Here is an 18582-nt window from a genome sequence, read left to right on the forward strand (position 1 = left end):
CGGTGACGTCAGCGCCACTGCCGCGCGGGGCATGCCGGGAGGGGACGAGGGGGGAAAAACACACCCCCAGCCCCTAGCTGCTCACGCTAACCCGAGAGGAAAGAGGAGAATGCATCATCTGCCGCGCATGCGCAGGTGGGGGCTGCGAGAGTGGCGGCGGCCATTCCGCGGATCAGGCTCCGCCCACTTTTCACTCGGGCCCTGTTTTTTTTTTTAAGTTCCCGCCCAGCCCGCCATCGTTCGATTGCAGCGGGGCGTGATTGAGAGGAGGCGGGCCTTATTATTATAATCGAGGAACCAATAAGAAAGAGGGAAAACGCTGAGGAGAGGCTGGATGGCCGGTTGTTTTACCTCACGAAGGCGGTGGGGAATGGCCTGCCCGCGGGGATGGTTGGTTGTTCCTTTGACCACGGCGGACAGGGGGTTGCCGACCCTTAAGTCTTTGTATGCAGCTGCTGCCTCCTGGCGTGGCTCGGGCCGTCTCTCCCCTCAGCCAGAAATCCAACAGGTGCTGCTCGGGCGGTGGGGGAGGAAGCGGCAGTCCCCCTCGCCCCGCTTCACGTGTAATGAGGGGCTCTTCACACGTTTGCACCGCGAAGGCAGGAAGGGAAGAAAGGCAGGCGGCGGTAGTTAAAGAACGGGAGCCACGACGCAGCCACCGACCTCTGGGTACGTTCCCTGGCAGGGAGCGGGGTTTTGGCGCACCCAAAATGGCAGAAGTAAATGCCCGTCAACTGGTCTCTTAGAGACCAACTAAGTTTGTCATTGGTATGAGCTTTCGTGTGCATGCACACTTCTTCAGTGTATAGTATCTCTCTACAGTGCCGGATTTACATATAAGCTAAACAAGCTATAGCTTAGGGCCCCACTCTCTTGGGGGACCCCAAAAAATTTAAAGGGGGAAAAACTGGTTGTACATTTCCAAAATACAAGATAAAAAACAAACATATAAAACCTCATAGCAACAGTGTTTTGTGTTGTGTAGGCTCCTATGATGTAAGTAAGCCTTCTCCCTAAAATATCACCGGTTTGCTCATTTCTATATCAATTACTTTGATAAAATACATATTTTTGTTATGTGCAAATGGCTTTAGGTCCATAAATTACCATATAGCATATATTCAACACAAAAAACAGTGGCAATTTGTTGTTGACAAAGGACAGCTGGACATATAAAGGGCCCCGTTACCTTCAGTAGCTTAGGGCCTCATCAAACCTAAATCCAGCCATTTCAAAACAAGAGCAAGAGCATCTCTTGATACTGCAAGTTCGCCCCTCCTGTTGAATATTTTTATACATAAGTAAGGTACCTATGTGGGACGCGGGTGGCGCTGTGGGTTAAACCACAGAGCCTAGGGCTTGCCGATAAGAAGGGCGGCGGCTCAGTCCCAGCTCCTGCCAGCCTAGCAGTTCGAAAGCACGTCAAAGTGCAAGTATATAAATAGGTGCTGCTACAGCGGGGAGGTAAACGGCATTTCCGTGCGCTGCTCTGGTTCACCAGAAGCGGCTTTGTCATGCTCGTCACATGACCTGGAAGCTGTATGCCGGCTCCCTCGACCAATAACACGAGATGTGCGCTTCAACCCCAGAGTCTGTCACGACTGGACCTAATGGTCAGGGGTCCCTTTACCTTTAAGGTACCTACGTATGTAAAAGGCTCATTTGTAATTATATACAGTCGTACCTTGGTTTACGACCCGCTCAGGTTGCAAACAGTTCGGGTTACGAACTCCGCAAACCCGGAAGTGTTTCCGGCGCGCTTTGCGCATGCGCAGAAGTGGCGCTCGGTTTGCGACCTTTTCGGGTTACGAACCGCGATCCGGAACGGATCGTGTTCGTAACCTGAGGTACTACTGTATTGGGAACAATTTGTGTTCTTGTACAGCTGCGTTGCTTTACACTTTCTGGGTATTCCACGATCATACTACAAAATACTGCATTTACTCAAATCTCACGCTTACCTTTTTTTGGCCAAATTACGTTGCAGAAATGAAGGGGCGTTTTGGATCCGATGGCACATTGGCTTTCGCCACAACTACTTGATTTGGTTTCAATGTGCTGAAAATGGAGGTCTGCATTAGGTCCGGTGTCGCATTAGACTCATGTCAAGCACTGCTAGGAGTTGTTGTCCCCCCCCCCCCCCAATGTATTTTTAATCAATTAAAAAAAACAAAAACAAGGTTGTGGTGTGATGGAATTTTTATTCCGTGGCCCACAGAAAAATGTTTGAGAACCACTGCTTTAAGGTGTTGCTGGATTACAGCTCACATCATCCCTGACCATTGGGTCCTTCTGTTTGGGGCTGATGGGAGTTGGAGACTCAGAGCATCTGGAAGGCTGCAAGCTCTCCTGCTTAAGGAGACATCTAAAGAAAGCCTAAGAACCAATCCCTGACACTAACAAGGAAATTAAAGACACAGCACCAAACATCTGGTTCTGCTGTGTCACAGCAAATTAATTGCAATTATACACACCTGGGAGTGAATTCCATTTAACTTAATGGGACTTGCTTTTTGCTTCTGAATAAAGGTCTCCATGGGAATAAAAGGGTGATGCATGATCAAACCTTCAACAAATTCTTTACTATAGGGATTCTTTACAGACCCTACGTCGGTACCAAAACCGTATATAACATTGAAACAATTATTATTATTATTATTATTATTATCATTATTATTTGTTAAATGAATAGAAAAGAACTGGTTCTTAGACACACCATAGAAGCAAGGTGACGCCTGCCACAAAGGGCTCAACGGAAGTAACCCAGAAACCTCATCAATCTCCAAAAAGCCCACTTTCAAAGGCCTGTCAAATGCAACTAAATGAAGAATACTTTGTATACGTGAGTTGCAATAAGGCAGGATGATGTGCTTGGGCTAAGGCCACAGACAACCCTTCGCTTCACCCACCACCAGTCAGTTCGCAACAAGCTTTGTTACACTTCCCTGAGTTTCAGGAGGCTTTCCTCCCCTTGGTGATTCCATTGTGTGCCACCCTGGGCTTTCTTGTCAACGTGTGATGCACACAAAGCTTCAGTGAAGGTTTTGCAGAACTCCTAATGGTTCAAAGCACAAGCAGGGAGTTCAGAGCTGCTATCACTAGGGGACAGACCAGAGTGCCAAAGTTTGGAGAATCCAGACGAAACCTTTGTGCAAAAGCACTGCATGGCCTTCTATTTCTCCGCAGTCTTAACTAGGCTTGTTTGTTTCAATGTTATATACGGCTGTTTATCCAAAAGGTTCAGCAAATAAAAACAGCAACATAAAAAAGCCAATAAATGTCATAACTGGAAGGTGGGGCTGAAAAATACCTACAAGACTTTTGCCTGGCACCTAAAGGATAAATCTATTTGGGGAAAGGCGGGTGAGGAATGTTTTGGGATTTTTTTTTTCCAACCTGAGGATTGCATTCCACTTTGGGCAACATCCTGGGGTGTGGTTTGCCAAATGCAAGTGGTGGGTGTCTTGCCAAATGCAAAGTGGTTCTTTTAAAAAAGATTCAGAAACAATACAAAACACAAGTGAAGAAGATGATTTCAATATATGCATACCAGGCATGCACTTCTATCTGCCACTTGGAAGCCCTCAAGGAGTGGTGAAGTGACTCCCCCAGGTAGCCTTAGATTGCACAGCCCTGCAGCCGATCAGTCCATGCACGAGCTTCTAAATCATTGCCCAAACCTTCTGATTGTCAGAGACCAGGCTGAGGAGTACAACTATATGAGGAATGGTGGGAACCTACCCCTCCCCCTGCTCATGGCCAGGATCCTGAAACTCCACAGGAGCAGGGGAGTAGTATTGATTTGGAACAATGGTTTGCTGATGGGCACAGTTCAGAAGATTATAGTTGGGCAGAACTGTGAGGTGAACAGCAAGAAGAAGAATAGGAAGAGAGTGAGCTAGCTGATTCTCTCACTGGAAGATGTGCAGCCTCTCAGTCCCAAGGCTAAGAGATTAGTTAAGGTGGCTTCGCAAAAGGCTCAATGGTTGAGAGCAGGTGGCTAGGAGATGAGAGGATGGATGTGACTAGAGGGAAGTGGGCGGAACCTTAATTGGGAGCATCTGCACTCAGAGAAAGGCCGCTTGTGCTTTTGCTGTACTCATTAAACATTTCTGTTACTGGTAAAAGACTGCTTTCTCTTTGTACTGCTTATCTATGGCCGAGGAAGCCGAGCCTCCGAAGCCTGAAACTGATTTTATAGATGTCTAGGGAGATTGATGTGGGAAGAGGCCATCCTTTAATTACCTGGATCCTAACCAATACAGAATTTAATAGGTACTTGCTATCTCCTTAAACCACTGAATCCATATGTGTGTTTTTTAAAATTCAGGGTCTTTTAAAGGCAATCCTGATCATATGAGTATTGCTTGCTTTTGGAGCACATTTTAAAACCTGGTCATTTAACAAGTCCAATAGTGAATGTACATAGTGTGGCTGGTACTCTGTACTTGTGAGTACTGTCACAAAAAAAACCTTGTGTGAGAGTAACAGGGTTGGTTTTTTAAAATATATATATATAAATCACCACACCCATTTGTTCATTAATTGTTAAAGGAGCCCCCTGATGAGGGGCGAGGAGGGCATTCATAGAATTGTAGAGTTGGAAGGGACCCTGAGGATCATTTCATCCAACCCCCTGTAATGCAGGAACATGCAGCTGTCCCATACAGGGATCGAATTTTCAACCCTGGCATTATCACCCCATTCTCTAACCAACCCAAGCACACTTCTTGCTACACTCAAATATCTGCCCTCTGACTGGTTTCCTCCAACAGAGGTTCAAAGTTTGGGCATCTGGATGGCACTGCTACTAAACTTATTCAGAATAAGGCAAACACAAATGAGAGATCGAGCTCTGAAGTGGCAAGCAAGGGGAATGAGCATCTTATTTATTATCACATTTCTGTTCCGTTCTCCCTCCAAGGGGCTCAGAGCATGACACGCATCCTTCTGCCTCACACTCCCCTTTTTGTGTCCAAAGCTACTTCACTGAGCTTCTTGCCCAAGTGAAGAGCTGAACCTACGTCTCCCTGGGGTGGTGGTTTCTACACTCCAGTATCTGTCTGTGCACCGCACTGCCTTATCAGTGTTTTTTTTTTTGCTTCGGTCAGGTTAAAAACTGCTTGCAGCTTTAAATGTTTGATTCGAAGCACAAATTGGTTAATTGCTTGGGTGGAGATTGGAAGGTAAAGGGGCCCCAGAAGCCAGTGTTAGACACTTGTTCTCTGCTTTGTGGTTGAGTGATCTTCCAGTTTGTTCTGGTTAAGTAAGTACCCTGCATGCATACACAACAACATAATGTATTGAGGTCTACTTGTAATAATGCTGTTGAATATTTAGAGGCTTTAAGTACAGTAGTGGATATTAACTTGGTCCTGAGGTTTGGTTTATTTGCTTGAGCTCTACAGAGCTTATGTATTGTGTAGATATGTTTTGCCTATCTCAGTATAGGCCATGATATATTTTACCATGTTAACAGGAAAAGGAGGGGTAGAAATGGGTGGCAGCCTTCTTCAGGTAGCAACTGTGCTTGAAGATGTGCTGTGCTGGTCTGGCTTCTCTCATTTTACACAGGGTGCTAACCCTCAAATAATCCCCTATCATAGTGGTTCCCATTTAGGGGTCCACAGAACACACCCAGGGGGACCATGGCCCCATTCTTTGCCTCCCCCCAACTTTTTTGTCATTTTTGCATGGTAATATCTCAAAATTTTGGTCTGTTTCAGTGCTGCCCTACATTTTGTTAAAAAAAATGCTTTGCAGTGGTAACTACCATAGAATTATCAAATCTTTCAAAAGTAGGGGGCCAGTGGCTTGGCTTTTTAAAAATAATTATCTAATTGGGAACCACTGCCTTGTCATGTTCATTGGGAAGATCTGCTACTTATTGTAATCCCCTCCCTTTAAAAAAAGGAAGTGAGTTAGAAAGCAAAGAAGGAATCATAACTCAGTTACTTATCACATATACAGAAACAAAATGGGTAATGAAAACCGTTTTCAGAAAACCTATTTAACACTAAATCCTACAAGGCAGGAGTTTGTAGGTGTTTGAGAGCCAGTGTGGTGTAGTGGTTAAGAGCAGTAGACTCGTAATCTGGAGAACCGGGTTCGCGTCTCCGCTCCTCCACATGCAGCTGCTGGGTGACCTTGGGCTAGTCACACTTCTTTGAAGTCTCTCAGCCTCACCCACCTCACAGGGTGTCTGTTGTGGGGGAGGAAGCGAGGAAGGGAAAGGAGATTGTTAGCCGCTTTGAGACTCCTTCGGGTAGTGATAAAGCGGGATATCAAATGCAAACTCTTCTTCTTCTTCTTTGCATATTTTCTCTGGTGTGGGTTGATTGAATGGTCATACAATTCTCCTTAACATCTTGTTCCTACCCTCTACAGTCTATAAAACAGGATTGCTATACCTGCAAACGACAATGAAGCCTTAAGATGTAAGGTGCAGTGATTAATGCATCTCACTAGGACCTGGGAGACCAGGTTTCAAATTCCCACTTGGTCATGAAACTCACTGGGTGACCTGGACCAGTCGCTGCCTCCCAGCCTAACTTGCATCACAGGATTGTTGTGGAGATTAATTGAGGCAGCGGGGGAACCGTGTACTCTGCCTTGAAGAGGAATGTGGAATATAACTAATAAATAAATAAGGCTACAAAACCTGCAACTGTAGATTTGTGTGGTTGCATGATTGTGAAGAGTGAGCTCTGAGCAGCTAAGCTGCATAGTCTGATATGGCACTATAACTATACTGTGCACTGCACTAAAGACATTCCTGTGTAGGCATGGGAAATTAGTAGGGATCTTTGAGCTGGGGGGAATAACCTCTAGCCCTCCAGATGTTGCCACAACTCGCATCAGCCTCAGACAGCCTGGTTAATGTTCAAGGGTGATGGGAGCTGTGGTCCAGCAATATCTGGAAGGTCACAGATTATCTCTCCCCCCCTCTTTAAAGAAAGAAAAGCACATGAACTTTCAGAATTATCGTTTTGTCTTGTATTCACATTTATTCTGGTTTAATTAGCTCATTGTTCTTGTACAGGTTATCAGTATTTGATGGCGGAAAGCCCTCTTAACACTTTCATCATTGACTTGAACCTCTGTTTTGGGTGGGTGTGGGAGCAAAATAATCTCAGAACTGCAGATCGGGTGATCTCATCCTGTCCCCACAAACAGAGTTGACTTCCTTGACAATTGCATGCAAGAGATTGCCTTTCTCCCCAAGCATCTTTAGCTTCCCTGCCTGAAGTTGGCTGGAGCAAGTCCATTAACACATCCCACCTAATTATCAGCTATACTTAAGGGGAAATGGCACTGTAGATGACAATTTGTCTGTCAAATGTAACTTGTAAACAGAGAGGTTTTTGTAAATGGGACCAGTGAGTTGGGGGCTTTGATACTGTATTTAAAATTGATCTTTTGCATTTCTTGTCTCTGCAAATGGAACAAAATGTTAAAACTTGTTTAGTCATTAAATAAGTCACTGACGTCTCCTTTTTGTCCTGCTCTTACAATGCCCAGAATTAATGGATGCATTCAGTCAAAAAATGAGTTCTTGCACAAATTTGTTGCCTCCATTTTAAGCTGCTGCTGAATTCCTTTGTCCCTCTTTTTCACCAAAACACACAAATGTCTCCCCACCCCCCTTGTCTTCCTGTAAAACTTTTTGTTCTCTGGCCAGGTGGAAGGGCAGCAATTGTACTGAAGCAACTACCAAATCAGCAGGCTGTAGAAAAGCCGGAACCTTGTGCCTGCCTGCTGTTTGGGAGCCTGTGTGGCTTTTCTGAGTTCAAGAGCTTTCCAGAATTCACAGGAGGCTGAGCCAGAGAGAGCTAAGGGATGCAGGCTACTAATCGGATGCGGACTGTCATTGAAATCAACCAGCTTGTCGATAATATAATGGCTAGTATCCTTTCAATAAAGAGGGACATGGAAGACAGCTCGTCTGCGAGAGCACCTAGGAACGGGTTTGCCCAGTACAGCATGCGATTTGAGAAGAGGCGCCTACAGACTTTCCAGCATTGGCCGGAGAGCTTTCCTATTTCCCCAGCCGCCCTGGCCGCTGCTGGCTTCTTTTACATTGGGCCTGAGGACAGGGTGAAATGTTTTTGCTGTGGTGGGGTGTTGTTTGACTGGTTTGCTGAGGATGACCCCAAGGCAGAGCACAAGAAGTTCTTCCCAAGTTGCTCTTTTATCCAGAAGAAGGATTTAGGAATCAAACTGATGCTTCAGGCTGGGGGCCTCCAGGATGCTGTGGACGGACAGTTCCTTGGCATGTTGCAAAACTTAAGCATGGAAGAGGCCACTGTAGACTTTCAACCAGAATACCCAGATATGGAGACAGAAGGAGATCGCCTGGTGACATTTGAGAATTGGCCAGCTTCTGCTCGGGTGACTCCAGAGTTGCTCGCCAGAGCAGGATTTTTCTACACAGGTATGTAAGCTGGTAAGAACTGAAAAAGGGGGTTATGCTGTTTTATATTGTTTTATTTGGCTTAATGAAATTTATATACAGCTTACTAGAATGAAGCAGTTCTCCCTAAGCAGTTTGCAATGAGCAAAAGATACCAAATGTTAAAGCAAGTTATATGAAAAATGAATAAATAAAACCAGTGCTGATAAAGCATTTAACTTTCAGAAGTTTTGGGAGGCTCAAACGAGTGGTGGCAGCCTGAAATTCCTTTGCAAAAGTGCTGCTCTGGTTTGAAATGGGTGCGGTTTTTGATACTGTAGAGTGCTGCTTCACAAGAGCTTTCCCCAAATGCAAAAACAGCACCTGCAGGATCAAAATCCCATCTCCTCATAGAAGGTAGGATGAGTGTCTCTGCCTGGAGTATGTGGGGGCTTTGGTGCTGTGGGGCTCTTGGTTGGTTGGGTGGAGGAACATCTCTGCAGAGCTGCTATTCCTCTTTCCTGTCCCTGTCTCCAGTCCCAACCAGGGAGCGCTGCCAGACTGGATTCTCCTGCTAAATGGTACTTCCCCCTCCCCCATTTTAGCAAACCAGCATGGAATCCCCTGCAAAAAATGAGGGGCAAACCTCCCATTTAACAGCACTTGTGACTTCAAAGCACTCTGCAAATGTTGTCATTGTGACATCATGTGATGGACAGTTGGTCAACTCCATCCACGTGCCAAATTTGGCCAACAAGGCTGATCTTGAGAAGGATCTGGCCCATGGGGCCAAAAAGGTTCCCCTGCCCTGCTGTAAGGTATCAGCATCATCATGGAGTGTCAGTGTGCAGCTAATATGAAGTATGCACATTCTCGGTGGTGGTGGTGGCGGCTGCCAATGTGGTGCGCACAAATGCCAGATTGCCCAGCAGTATCCCCTATGGTGCCCACAAAAAGCCTCCATAAATATCTCATTGAAAAGCCACAATGCGAGAGAGACCAATCTTTTTGCTTCGCTTCTGTTTGCACTGGGTTAACCTCTTGCACTTTGGAACACACACCCTTAAACATGTCCACATTACATTGGATGCCCACAGAGGAGAGGAGCAAAGAGCTGTTTTCTGTGAGCAACTGCAGTGATGGTTGATGTAGATGCCTTATTCTGCTCCCCTATTTGATTTTCTTTTCTTTTTAGGCATGGGCGTACCCAGCGCGGGGCAGGGGGGCAGCTGCCCCCTAGAAGTAGGGCCGGCGCAGCTATGGGCGAGAGCAGCGCTGCCGGCGGGGCTGGTGGGCAGAGGCGGAGCACAGCCTGGCGGAGCGTGAGTTCGCCGTTCCCGCCCACCGCGGCCTCCCTCCAGCTCCCCATTGCACCCTCCGGCAAGGCCAAGTGTGGCGGGGAACCAGAGAGCGCGACGGGAAGCTGGAGGGCGTGGCGGGCAGGAACGCCGAACTCGCGCTCCGCTGGGCTGTGCTCCGCCTCTGCCTCTGCCCACCAGCCCCACCGGCAGTGCCGTTCTCGCCCACGGCTGCGCGCTCCGCCGGTGTCCTGGCCATAGTGCACTGGGGGCAGCCCGGCGGGCCAGAGTGAGCGCCCTGGCTGCGTGCTGTCAGCGGAGCCCCAGCGCCTCCGACTGCAAAAAGCTTCGCGGCGCCTAGGTGAGACCGGAGTCAGTTTCACCTGGGCTCCGTAGCCCTGTCCACGTTCTCACTTTTTGGCCCCTCTCCTCCCATGCCTTGCCCCCCCTAGTTTTGATCCTGGTTATGCCCCTGTTTTTAGGCATGGCAGCAATTTTGTGTTGTGCCACTCCCCCCCCCCCAGAAGACAATCCTTTTACAGCCAGTGCCCATGCCACTTTCTCAAAATTTTATATGTGTCCCCTGGCCCCAAAAGGTTGGTTGGGGCCCTGGAGCTGTTTCAGCTTTTAAGTGATTAACATGAGACCTCTTGCCATGGCTGTTTTCAGGCCAGGGGGATTATGTGCGGTGTTTCTACTGTGATGGCGCTTTGAGGAACTGGGAGCGTGGAGATGACCCATGGATGGAGCATGCTGTTTGGTTTCCAAGGTAACACATCCCTATTTGCCCCACACACTCACAAACACACACCCCTCTTTCAGGAACAAAGAACAATTGATATGTGGGTTCACAGTAACAGCCCACAGGACAATAGCAAGTTGACCCACCTAACTGGCGATGCCAGCTTTCTCAGATTCAACTTGGAAACTCTTGCTAAACAATAACCTTGCATGTTCAGGAAACCTGTGCCCTGAAGTAGATATTCAGTGTTTACAAGGATAGGATTTTCCAATTGTTTGCCTAAGCGTTCAGATGCTAGCATTCTTTTCCTGCTTTGAAAGCAGAGAGACCTAGCTTAATTGCACATGATTTCTGCTAGAAAGGCACAGACCCCCTGACTCCCTAGTGAACACACTGGACTGAATGCATACACATTGCAGCTCCCCACTGAATACTCACCAGCTTGCTATTCTGCATCCTTTTTGCATCCTGTGCAAGAGGTCACTGCTGGCTGGCTTTTTTATGTAGAAGTATAGCAACAAGTTCCTAAACCATTTCACATATTTGCAGCTGCAAACAGGTATTTTTTCCCTTCCTGATTAACACACTATTATTATTATAGTATTATTATTATTATTATGGCTGGGGGTTTGTTTGTTTTCTTTGATCAGCACATACCCTCTCCTCCTCCTGTGTGGCAAGTGAAGTCTGGAAAATAATGAGAATTCCCAAAGCATTTTGTTATACGGTCTGAGTCAACAGTTCAAAGGGAGGACAGAAGGCCAAAATGTCACGGTCTGAGCGCAAGTGAAACCCACTTTGGTGATGTGCTATGACTGATGGTGAAATGACTTGAAATACTGTAAAAGTAAACGCTGTCTGTGATGCTTGGAGTATCACTGCTATTCCTATATGAGTTTGGATTTTAGAGTCTTGCTACGTGCTTTGTGGTAGCAAACCCAGTTTTACACGAGACGGAGAGCAGCAACCAATTCTGACACACTTAAAAAATAATACAGTAATATATTTTTATGATACTTGCATTTTGCCTCATTGATAACACATCTGTATATTAAACAGATGTGACCCATGAGTCGGCCATAGGTGACAAATGGAAATGTAGATAGATAGATACTTTGTCATTGTACTTTAAATAGTACAACGAAATTGAATGCCCTCCCTTAAAAACAAAACAAAAACACAATTACAGTCACACACATACATACACCCCCCCCCCTATTCTGTTACACTGTCTTTGTTTAAAGTTGTGGCTTCCAAAGTTTTTACAGTGTTTGAGGAGAAAGTTGCTTATGTTTCCTTTTCCTTTTGTGTTGCCTATTAGCTCTGCTTCCCTTCTGAGGCAGGTTGCTTTGTATATCTTGAAGGGCTCAGTTTACGTTTTGCACATTGCACAGTAGCGCGGTAGTCTGCAAGTGAGGGTTAGTGAAGAGCAGTAGTTGGGAGATGGAGGATTGGAGTGGTGTTCAGCTTGTTAAAAAAAATGTAACCCATGCATTGGCCATAGGTGACAAAAATGTGAACATTTTCAGAAGCACCTGTGAAAATTGCCCTTGCTAGGCTTGAGCTGCAAACCTGGAAGTAAGTCCCATTGAATTAAAATTATTTGCTGGCAGAACTGGGCATTGTGCTTGGCTAAGCACCCGTTGCTATATTAACCGATTCTCTTTTCTCCACTACATACATACTAAATTCTTTGGACCAATAGCCTCATTAGTATTGTTGCATGCCACCTCAATCTCTGAGCTGTGTGAGAGTCCAGGGGGTCTAGGCATTTACCCAGGGTTCTGTTTCATCAGAATGAGGGACAGCGGAGACTGTGGTGTCTTTATGATGTGTTGTTTATTTGCACATACATACAACCTGAGGCTACATTGGCAGGGCTCACAGCATTAACACTCCAAGAAGGTCTTGCAGCAGAAATCAAGCATGTCTCTTCCTCACAGGCTCAAGCTTCCCACTAGCTTCTAGCTCTCACACACCAAAACTCTGGCTTTTGTCCTTCTAACAGACAACCAGTTGATGGAGGAGGCCACTTCCTTTGTTACCTTAATGACCCATATTTAGGCGATTACCTCACCAGGAAGCTGGCCTGGCGATTCCAGCAATTGAATCCTTGCTGGATCCAGGAATGAGAAAGGACTCAGGCATATTCCAAATAATCTCTGTCTTTCCATTAGTTTCATTTTGGGGCTGTGTTTTCAAGGAAGCCAGTTGGCCGTCACAGTATTGAGACTGTTTCGTCTTCTCTTCTCCTGTCCCACATCTATAGGTGTAAATTCTTGCTGCAGTCCAGAGGGAGCGACTTCATCAACAGTGTTCAAGAAGCGAATATCAATCCTATACTCCCGGTGAGTGTGCGCGTGTGTCTGTTTGTGTGTGCAAGTGTGCACATGCATGCAGTTATTCTAAAATGTTGCATATCTTTTGTTTGCAGGAGGACAGCTTACATTGGCCTGAACAACATCCCACCAGCTCCCAAGGTAAGGACTTCTGTAATTTTGAGCTCTTGCTCAGCAGGAGGCCTGTCTTGCCTCTTTTGATGTTGTTCCAAAGGAATCTCTGCGGAACTGTGGCAAGCATCCGGGGGGGCGGGGTTCCAAGTGCTCACTCCAGGGTCTGTGTTCCTTTGATAATCATAGACACGGTGGATGCTTCCTTAGCTTTAAGAAATATGATTTATTCACATATTTACACCTGGATTTGGAGGGAGGGAGTCCAGATCTTACAGGAGGGCCATCTCAAGAGGGGCTTCCTCCCCACAGCAGTGGAGCCCAAGGCTTCTCTCCCACCTTTCCTACAGCCAGGCACCCAATATCGTTCTGCACCGTTTTCAACTATTTTGCAAGCCTCATGCCAAAAGCCCCATTTTTGTACAAAATAACTCCTTCACACATGCAAAGAGACACTCAATGAATATGCATGTGTTAAGATGCTACCGGTACTGCTTCTCATGTAGACACTCAAACTTCTTAAAATCTATTTGGGGCTTCTAAATATTTTTTGGAGTAGGGAAACCGACCTTGTGAACAGGGACTCCCAATATATGTCATATTCTCTGTGTGTTTTATGTGCAGAGCCTGCTCAGAGGCAAACAGATTCTCGGAGAGTGAGGAGAGAGGCAGAAACAGGACGTCCAAATGAACCAGGTAAGGTTAGTGGAAGAGAGTGAAACAGAGCAGCCAGGTGGGATAGGAGCAGGTAGCCTAATTCTTGGCTAAGCAAAATAACTCATTTCTCTGTAACATATCTAAAGACTGGCAAAAGCGGTCAGAGACTAAGGTGTCTTCACATTACCATCTTGGAGCACAATGAAGAGGTTTATTGTGTTCCCTGGTGGTCGTCCTACACAGAAGTAGGACCTTGATAGAGACACATGCCCTCTTGGCATGTTCTCTCCCTCCTGGTCAGTCGTTTGGGAGCTTCAAAAGCTTTCTTCTGCCCGAACATCACAGTGACTGATGCCAAGAAACATCAGCACACTCGGGGATCCGCAGAGTGTTCGCAATTTGCATAAACAGACCTCAGCAACTCAGCATTTGGCTAATCTATTTTATTTACATATAAACACACACGGAGCACTGCAACATGGCTTGTTGAGGAAAGTTTTTAGACGCTAAAGGGCTTGGCCACAACTGTTAAGAATTGCCACCATGAAACTAAAATCTACTCTGAGTAGATCCACTAAAACCAGATGATCATGCCCATTAATTTCAGTGATTATGACTAACATTGGATACAACTCCAAATATCTGAGTTTATTTTGATGGCTGGTTTGTGGCTTTAACATGGTTTTTGTGGATCTGACCACAGTAGAAAGCTGTGGCCTTGAGTCTGTGAGCATTCTGAATTTTATAATGCAGGGATAGTCTGTGTGGTTTGAGAATTTATCATACTCTTGAGTATGATACTTCAAGAGTACGAAAAATGTCAACTGATAGAATTAAGAGGTTATAGTACTAATGGCTAAAGGGACCCAGGTGGCGCTGTGGGTTAAACCACAGAGTCTAGGGCTTGCTGATCAGAAGGTCGGCGGTTCGAATCCCTGCAACGGGGTGAGCTCCCGTTGCTCGGTCCCAGCTCCTGCCCACCTAGCAGTTCGAAAGCACATCAAAGTGCAAGTAGATAAATAGGGACCGCTCCGGCGGGAAGGTAAACGGCGTTTCCGTGTGCTGCTCTGGTTCGCCAGAAGCAGCTTTGTCATGCTGGCCACATGACCCGGAAGCTGTCTGCGGACAAACGCTGGCTCCCTCGGCCTATAGAGCGAGATGAGCGCCGCAACCCCAGAGTCGGACACGACTGGACCTGATGGTCAGGGGCCCTTTACCTTTTTAGTACTAATGGCTACAAAGTAGATGCAACTTGATGTGACGAATTTCTTAGGGGGATCATTGCCAAGCAAGTATGGTCTGTCCATGTTAGCTTGGTATCAACATAGTTCCTATTTTTTTTTTTATAAAAAAATGTAATTTGTTCTGCTATATGCAACACAGCAAAATAAAAACTGCTCACAAAACAGTACACTGAGCACCGTCCAAAAGAGCCATGTTGTGAAATGTATATTGCTTCACTATGGGGCTTTCGTCCATTTGTCAAGGGTTAGTTGGCTCTGAAAATATTCCGGTGTTTGGGTTCGTATGACCAATTTTCACCGTGGGAGAATGTTGGCTGAAGGTGCTAATTTCCCTTGACAAATAAGTCAGTAAAAACTTGCAGAAGAAGAGGGATTCTCCCAGACTTCCTGTGCTCCAGCCCAACCCCCTTTCCCCACAACACGGAAACTCTGGACTGCAAGATTGCCGTGTGGCACAGAGCAATCAAAATGGCTCTTTTGGGCTGCTCCTGAAACTTTCTCCTTCCTTTTGTTAGAGTCTGCTGTGAGCACGGAGGAAGAGCTGCGCCGGCTGCGCGAGGAGCGCATGTGCAAAGTGTGCATGGACAAAGACGTGTCCATCGTGTTGGTGCCTTGTGGCCACTTAGTGGTTTGCCCAGAATGCGCTCCTAATCTAAGACGCTGCCCCATCTGCAGGGGGGTCATCCGTGACAGTATGAAGGCATTCCTCTCTTGAACTGGGAAGGTGGGTAAAGAGAGAACTACAGGAAATATTGCCGAACTGAGGACATTGTCCAAGTCCCATTGCACCTTATGCTTACTTATGCTTACTTAATGGTGCATGCGATAAAAGCCAAAGTAACTTTTACAGCCTTGGTCTGCCATACCTAACCATGGTGGCAGATGCAGGTCCACTCTCAACCACCTTGCCCAGAACACCCCGCCCTTCTTGAAAGCAAGGCGATGTGCGTGTGTACGGGGTGACAGAAACTCTCACTGAGTGGTCAGCAGAGGTGCCCTGTTGCACCCAAGACTGAGGGGGCTCAGCATGTATCGCACATGTGTGATGTCGTGTGTGACATCACGTTGTCTGGACAAAGCTGAGTGTTCTGGAGGAGCCGGCTATTGATGCTGCGATGCACGATATGTGATGCATGTGACGTGGCCAGCTCCCCTCAATATCGAGGGGGCCTAGCCCACTTCCAACAAATATTCAAGGGGCTGCAGACCTCTTGGCCCTCTAGAATTGGCATGCCTGGTGGTTAGCCAAGGGTGCTGGCAACAGGTTCAGTTGCCGACAATGAGGTATGCAGGGCCTCCAGTAAGCAGAGATTTGCCAATTGTGTCATATCTCCTCATGATGGAGCTGGCCATGCAGATCTGCAGAGCCATTTTGCACAAACCTGTGTGTGTCCAGCTGCCAGCAGAGAGATGTTTTTAAGACTCATCTGCCATTTGTCAGCTGGAGAGGCTTCCTGTTGGCAGTACTCCTGTATTGAAGCACTCCTTATGTACCCATTGGAATAGTCTGTGGATTCATTGCCGTCTGCTCAGAATGCCAGCATGGCAACTGTGAACATAAGAGCTTGCTGGATGAGGCTAGAGGCCCATCTAGTCCAGCATCCTGTTCTCACAGCAGCCAGCAGGACCCGAGTGTTAGAGCACTCTCCCTACTTGTGATTCCCCAGGAGCTGATATTGGGAAGAATACTGCAACTGTGCACAGAAAGGTGGGAGACAAATTGTCACCCATTCAAGCATGAGAGGAATCGGCAAGGAGCAATTGCTATGGGAAAGGTTGCTGGAAGAATTGAAAGCAAATGGTTTGCATGAGGAAGGCACAACATCTGCTTTGTATGAAGGTCCCACCTTCAAATGTTGGTATTTCCAGGAAGGGACTCCTGCCTGAAATCCCTGAGACCTGCTACCCACCAATATAGACAGTATTGAGCTAGATAGATGGACCAGTGGTCTGACTCTGTATAACATAGCTTCCTCTGTTCTTTCAGAATCTTCAGAGGCCAGATACTTGCTGCTTGATGGACCCATTTTGGCCTACAACGACCCAGCCTGAGGGGACATCAAACGAAGGAGCTTTGGAATAAGTGCTGGTACACCCGAGGCACCTCCTTCCCAGCCAAAATGATCTTGCAGGACTTCTCCATGTGTGCTGTTTGGGACTGTTGGGATTTCTCTAACAGCAATATAAAAAAAAAGATCAAGGACAAAATAATCCCAAAGGACTTTCTGGTCTGTGAAACTATTGACTTTTCTCTTTTTCTAGGGATTACTTCAAATTTGAAAGATGGTTCCTTCCTTGCTGATGTAATGTCTTGGAGCAGAAAACTTTGTCTAGCTTCTTTAGTAACTTGGTTTATTTCTATTTTTTTACCATTTATTTTTTTTCCTTGGAAAATATTTTGTTTGAATAAAAGTAACTTTAACCATTGGGGACTACTTTATAACAAGTTCTTGCAAGGCACTTGCACCGAACAATAAATTTAATATTTCAGTCATGCTATGGCTTTCCCTATACAGAAACTGTAACACTTATTATCATATAACATTTATTTAACTATACTGTCATTGTGCCCCCACCCAATTAATGCACCCCTCCACTAGTATACCTGAAGGAGCATCTCCACCCCCACCATTCAGCCCGGACACTGAGGTCCAGCTCCGAGGGCCTTCTGGCGGTTCCCTCACTGCGAGAAGTGAGGTTACAGGGAACCAGGCAGAGGGCCTTCTCAGCTGTGGCGCCTGCCCTGTGGAACACCCTCCCAGCATATGTCAAGCCAATAAGCAACTATTTTACTTTTAAAAGACAACTGAAGTTTCCCTAAAAACTGTTTAGGGAAGTTTTTAATGTTTGATGTATTGTTTTTAATATTTGGTTGGAAGCCACCCAGAGTGGCTGGGGAAACCCAGCCAGATGGGTGGGGTATAAATAATAAATTATTATTATTTTGTACAAATTTCTCCAAATATGCACATGCTTGCATAGCAATTTTCTCTAAAGGAATGCATTTCTATACATTGTTTTCATGAAGATGTATCTTTCATGCATACTTAACCATAGTATGTACTTCTTTTATCTTATTTGGTGATCACTCGTAGTTAAAACACAGTTTTAACAATGAGCCCATAAGTGGTTGTGGAGGCCAAGTCTGGATCCACACATCCTTCCACAGTGGGGATATTGGTTTCTGGGTGGGAGTTGATCACGGTGAGGTTTTGCCAAGTGTGCCTTCCTCTTAGCACGCTCCTCCCTAGCATCCTGAATTGAAGTGTCTTCAAAGCCCATGACACCTTTAGTAAAGGCTGTTTCTCCAATTGGAGTGCTCTCAGGCCAGTGTTTCCCAATTGTCGGTATTTATACTACATTTTTAAAGATTTGCCTTGAGACAGTATTTAAACCTCTTTTGTTACACTTTCCATTTTTAAGTTCGGAATAGAGTAGTTACTTTGGAAGACGATCATCAGGCATCCGCACAACATGACCAGTCCAACGAAGTTGATGTTGAAGAATCATTGCTTCAACACTGGTAATCTTTGCTTCATCCAGTACACTGATATTAATTCACCTGTCTTCCCAAGTGATGTGTAAACATTTTTGGAGACACCATTGATGGAATCTTTCGAGGAGCTAGAGATGGCGTTTGTAAGTGGTCCATGTTTCACAAGCATACAGTAAGGTTGGTAGTACAATAGCTTTGTAAACAAGCATTTTGGCTTCCCTGCGAATGTCCCGGTCCTCAAACACTCTGCGCTTTAATCGGCAGAAAGCTTTCTGCAGCTTTCTTTTATACACATTACTTGGC

General features: G+C 46.0%; 1 protein-coding gene across 2 annotated transcripts; it reads left to right on the forward strand.

Annotated features, from left to right (window-relative positions):
* Nucleotides 1-131: 131 nt before the first annotated feature.
* Nucleotides 132-17210, forward strand: BIRC7 (baculoviral IAP repeat containing 7). 2 transcript variants are annotated; one of them, XM_088674729.1, is made up of 8 exons: nucleotides 132-669; nucleotides 7522-8434; nucleotides 10360-10459; nucleotides 12702-12780; nucleotides 12867-12912; nucleotides 13507-13578; nucleotides 15299-15507; nucleotides 16771-17210. In XM_088674729.1, the coding sequence occupies exons 2-7, from the start codon at nucleotides 7840-7842 to the stop codon at nucleotides 15496-15498; spliced, it is 1092 nt and encodes a 363-aa protein (XP_088530855.1). In that variant the 5' UTR covers nucleotides 132-669; nucleotides 7522-7839; the 3' UTR covers nucleotides 15499-15507; nucleotides 16771-17210. The 2 variants fall into 2 exon arrangements, with proteins under 2 accessions (XP_088530855.1, XP_034980047.1); XM_035124156.3 differs by having other exon boundaries at nucleotides 138-669; nucleotides 7682-8434.
* The last annotated feature ends 1372 nt before the right edge of the window (nucleotides 17211-18582 follow it).

Source organism: Zootoca vivipara, chromosome 7, assembly GCF_965207765.1.
Source record: "Zootoca vivipara chromosome 7, rZooViv2.hap1.1, whole genome shotgun sequence".
Lineage (NCBI taxonomy): Eukaryota > Metazoa > Chordata > Lepidosauria > Squamata > Lacertidae > Zootoca > Zootoca vivipara.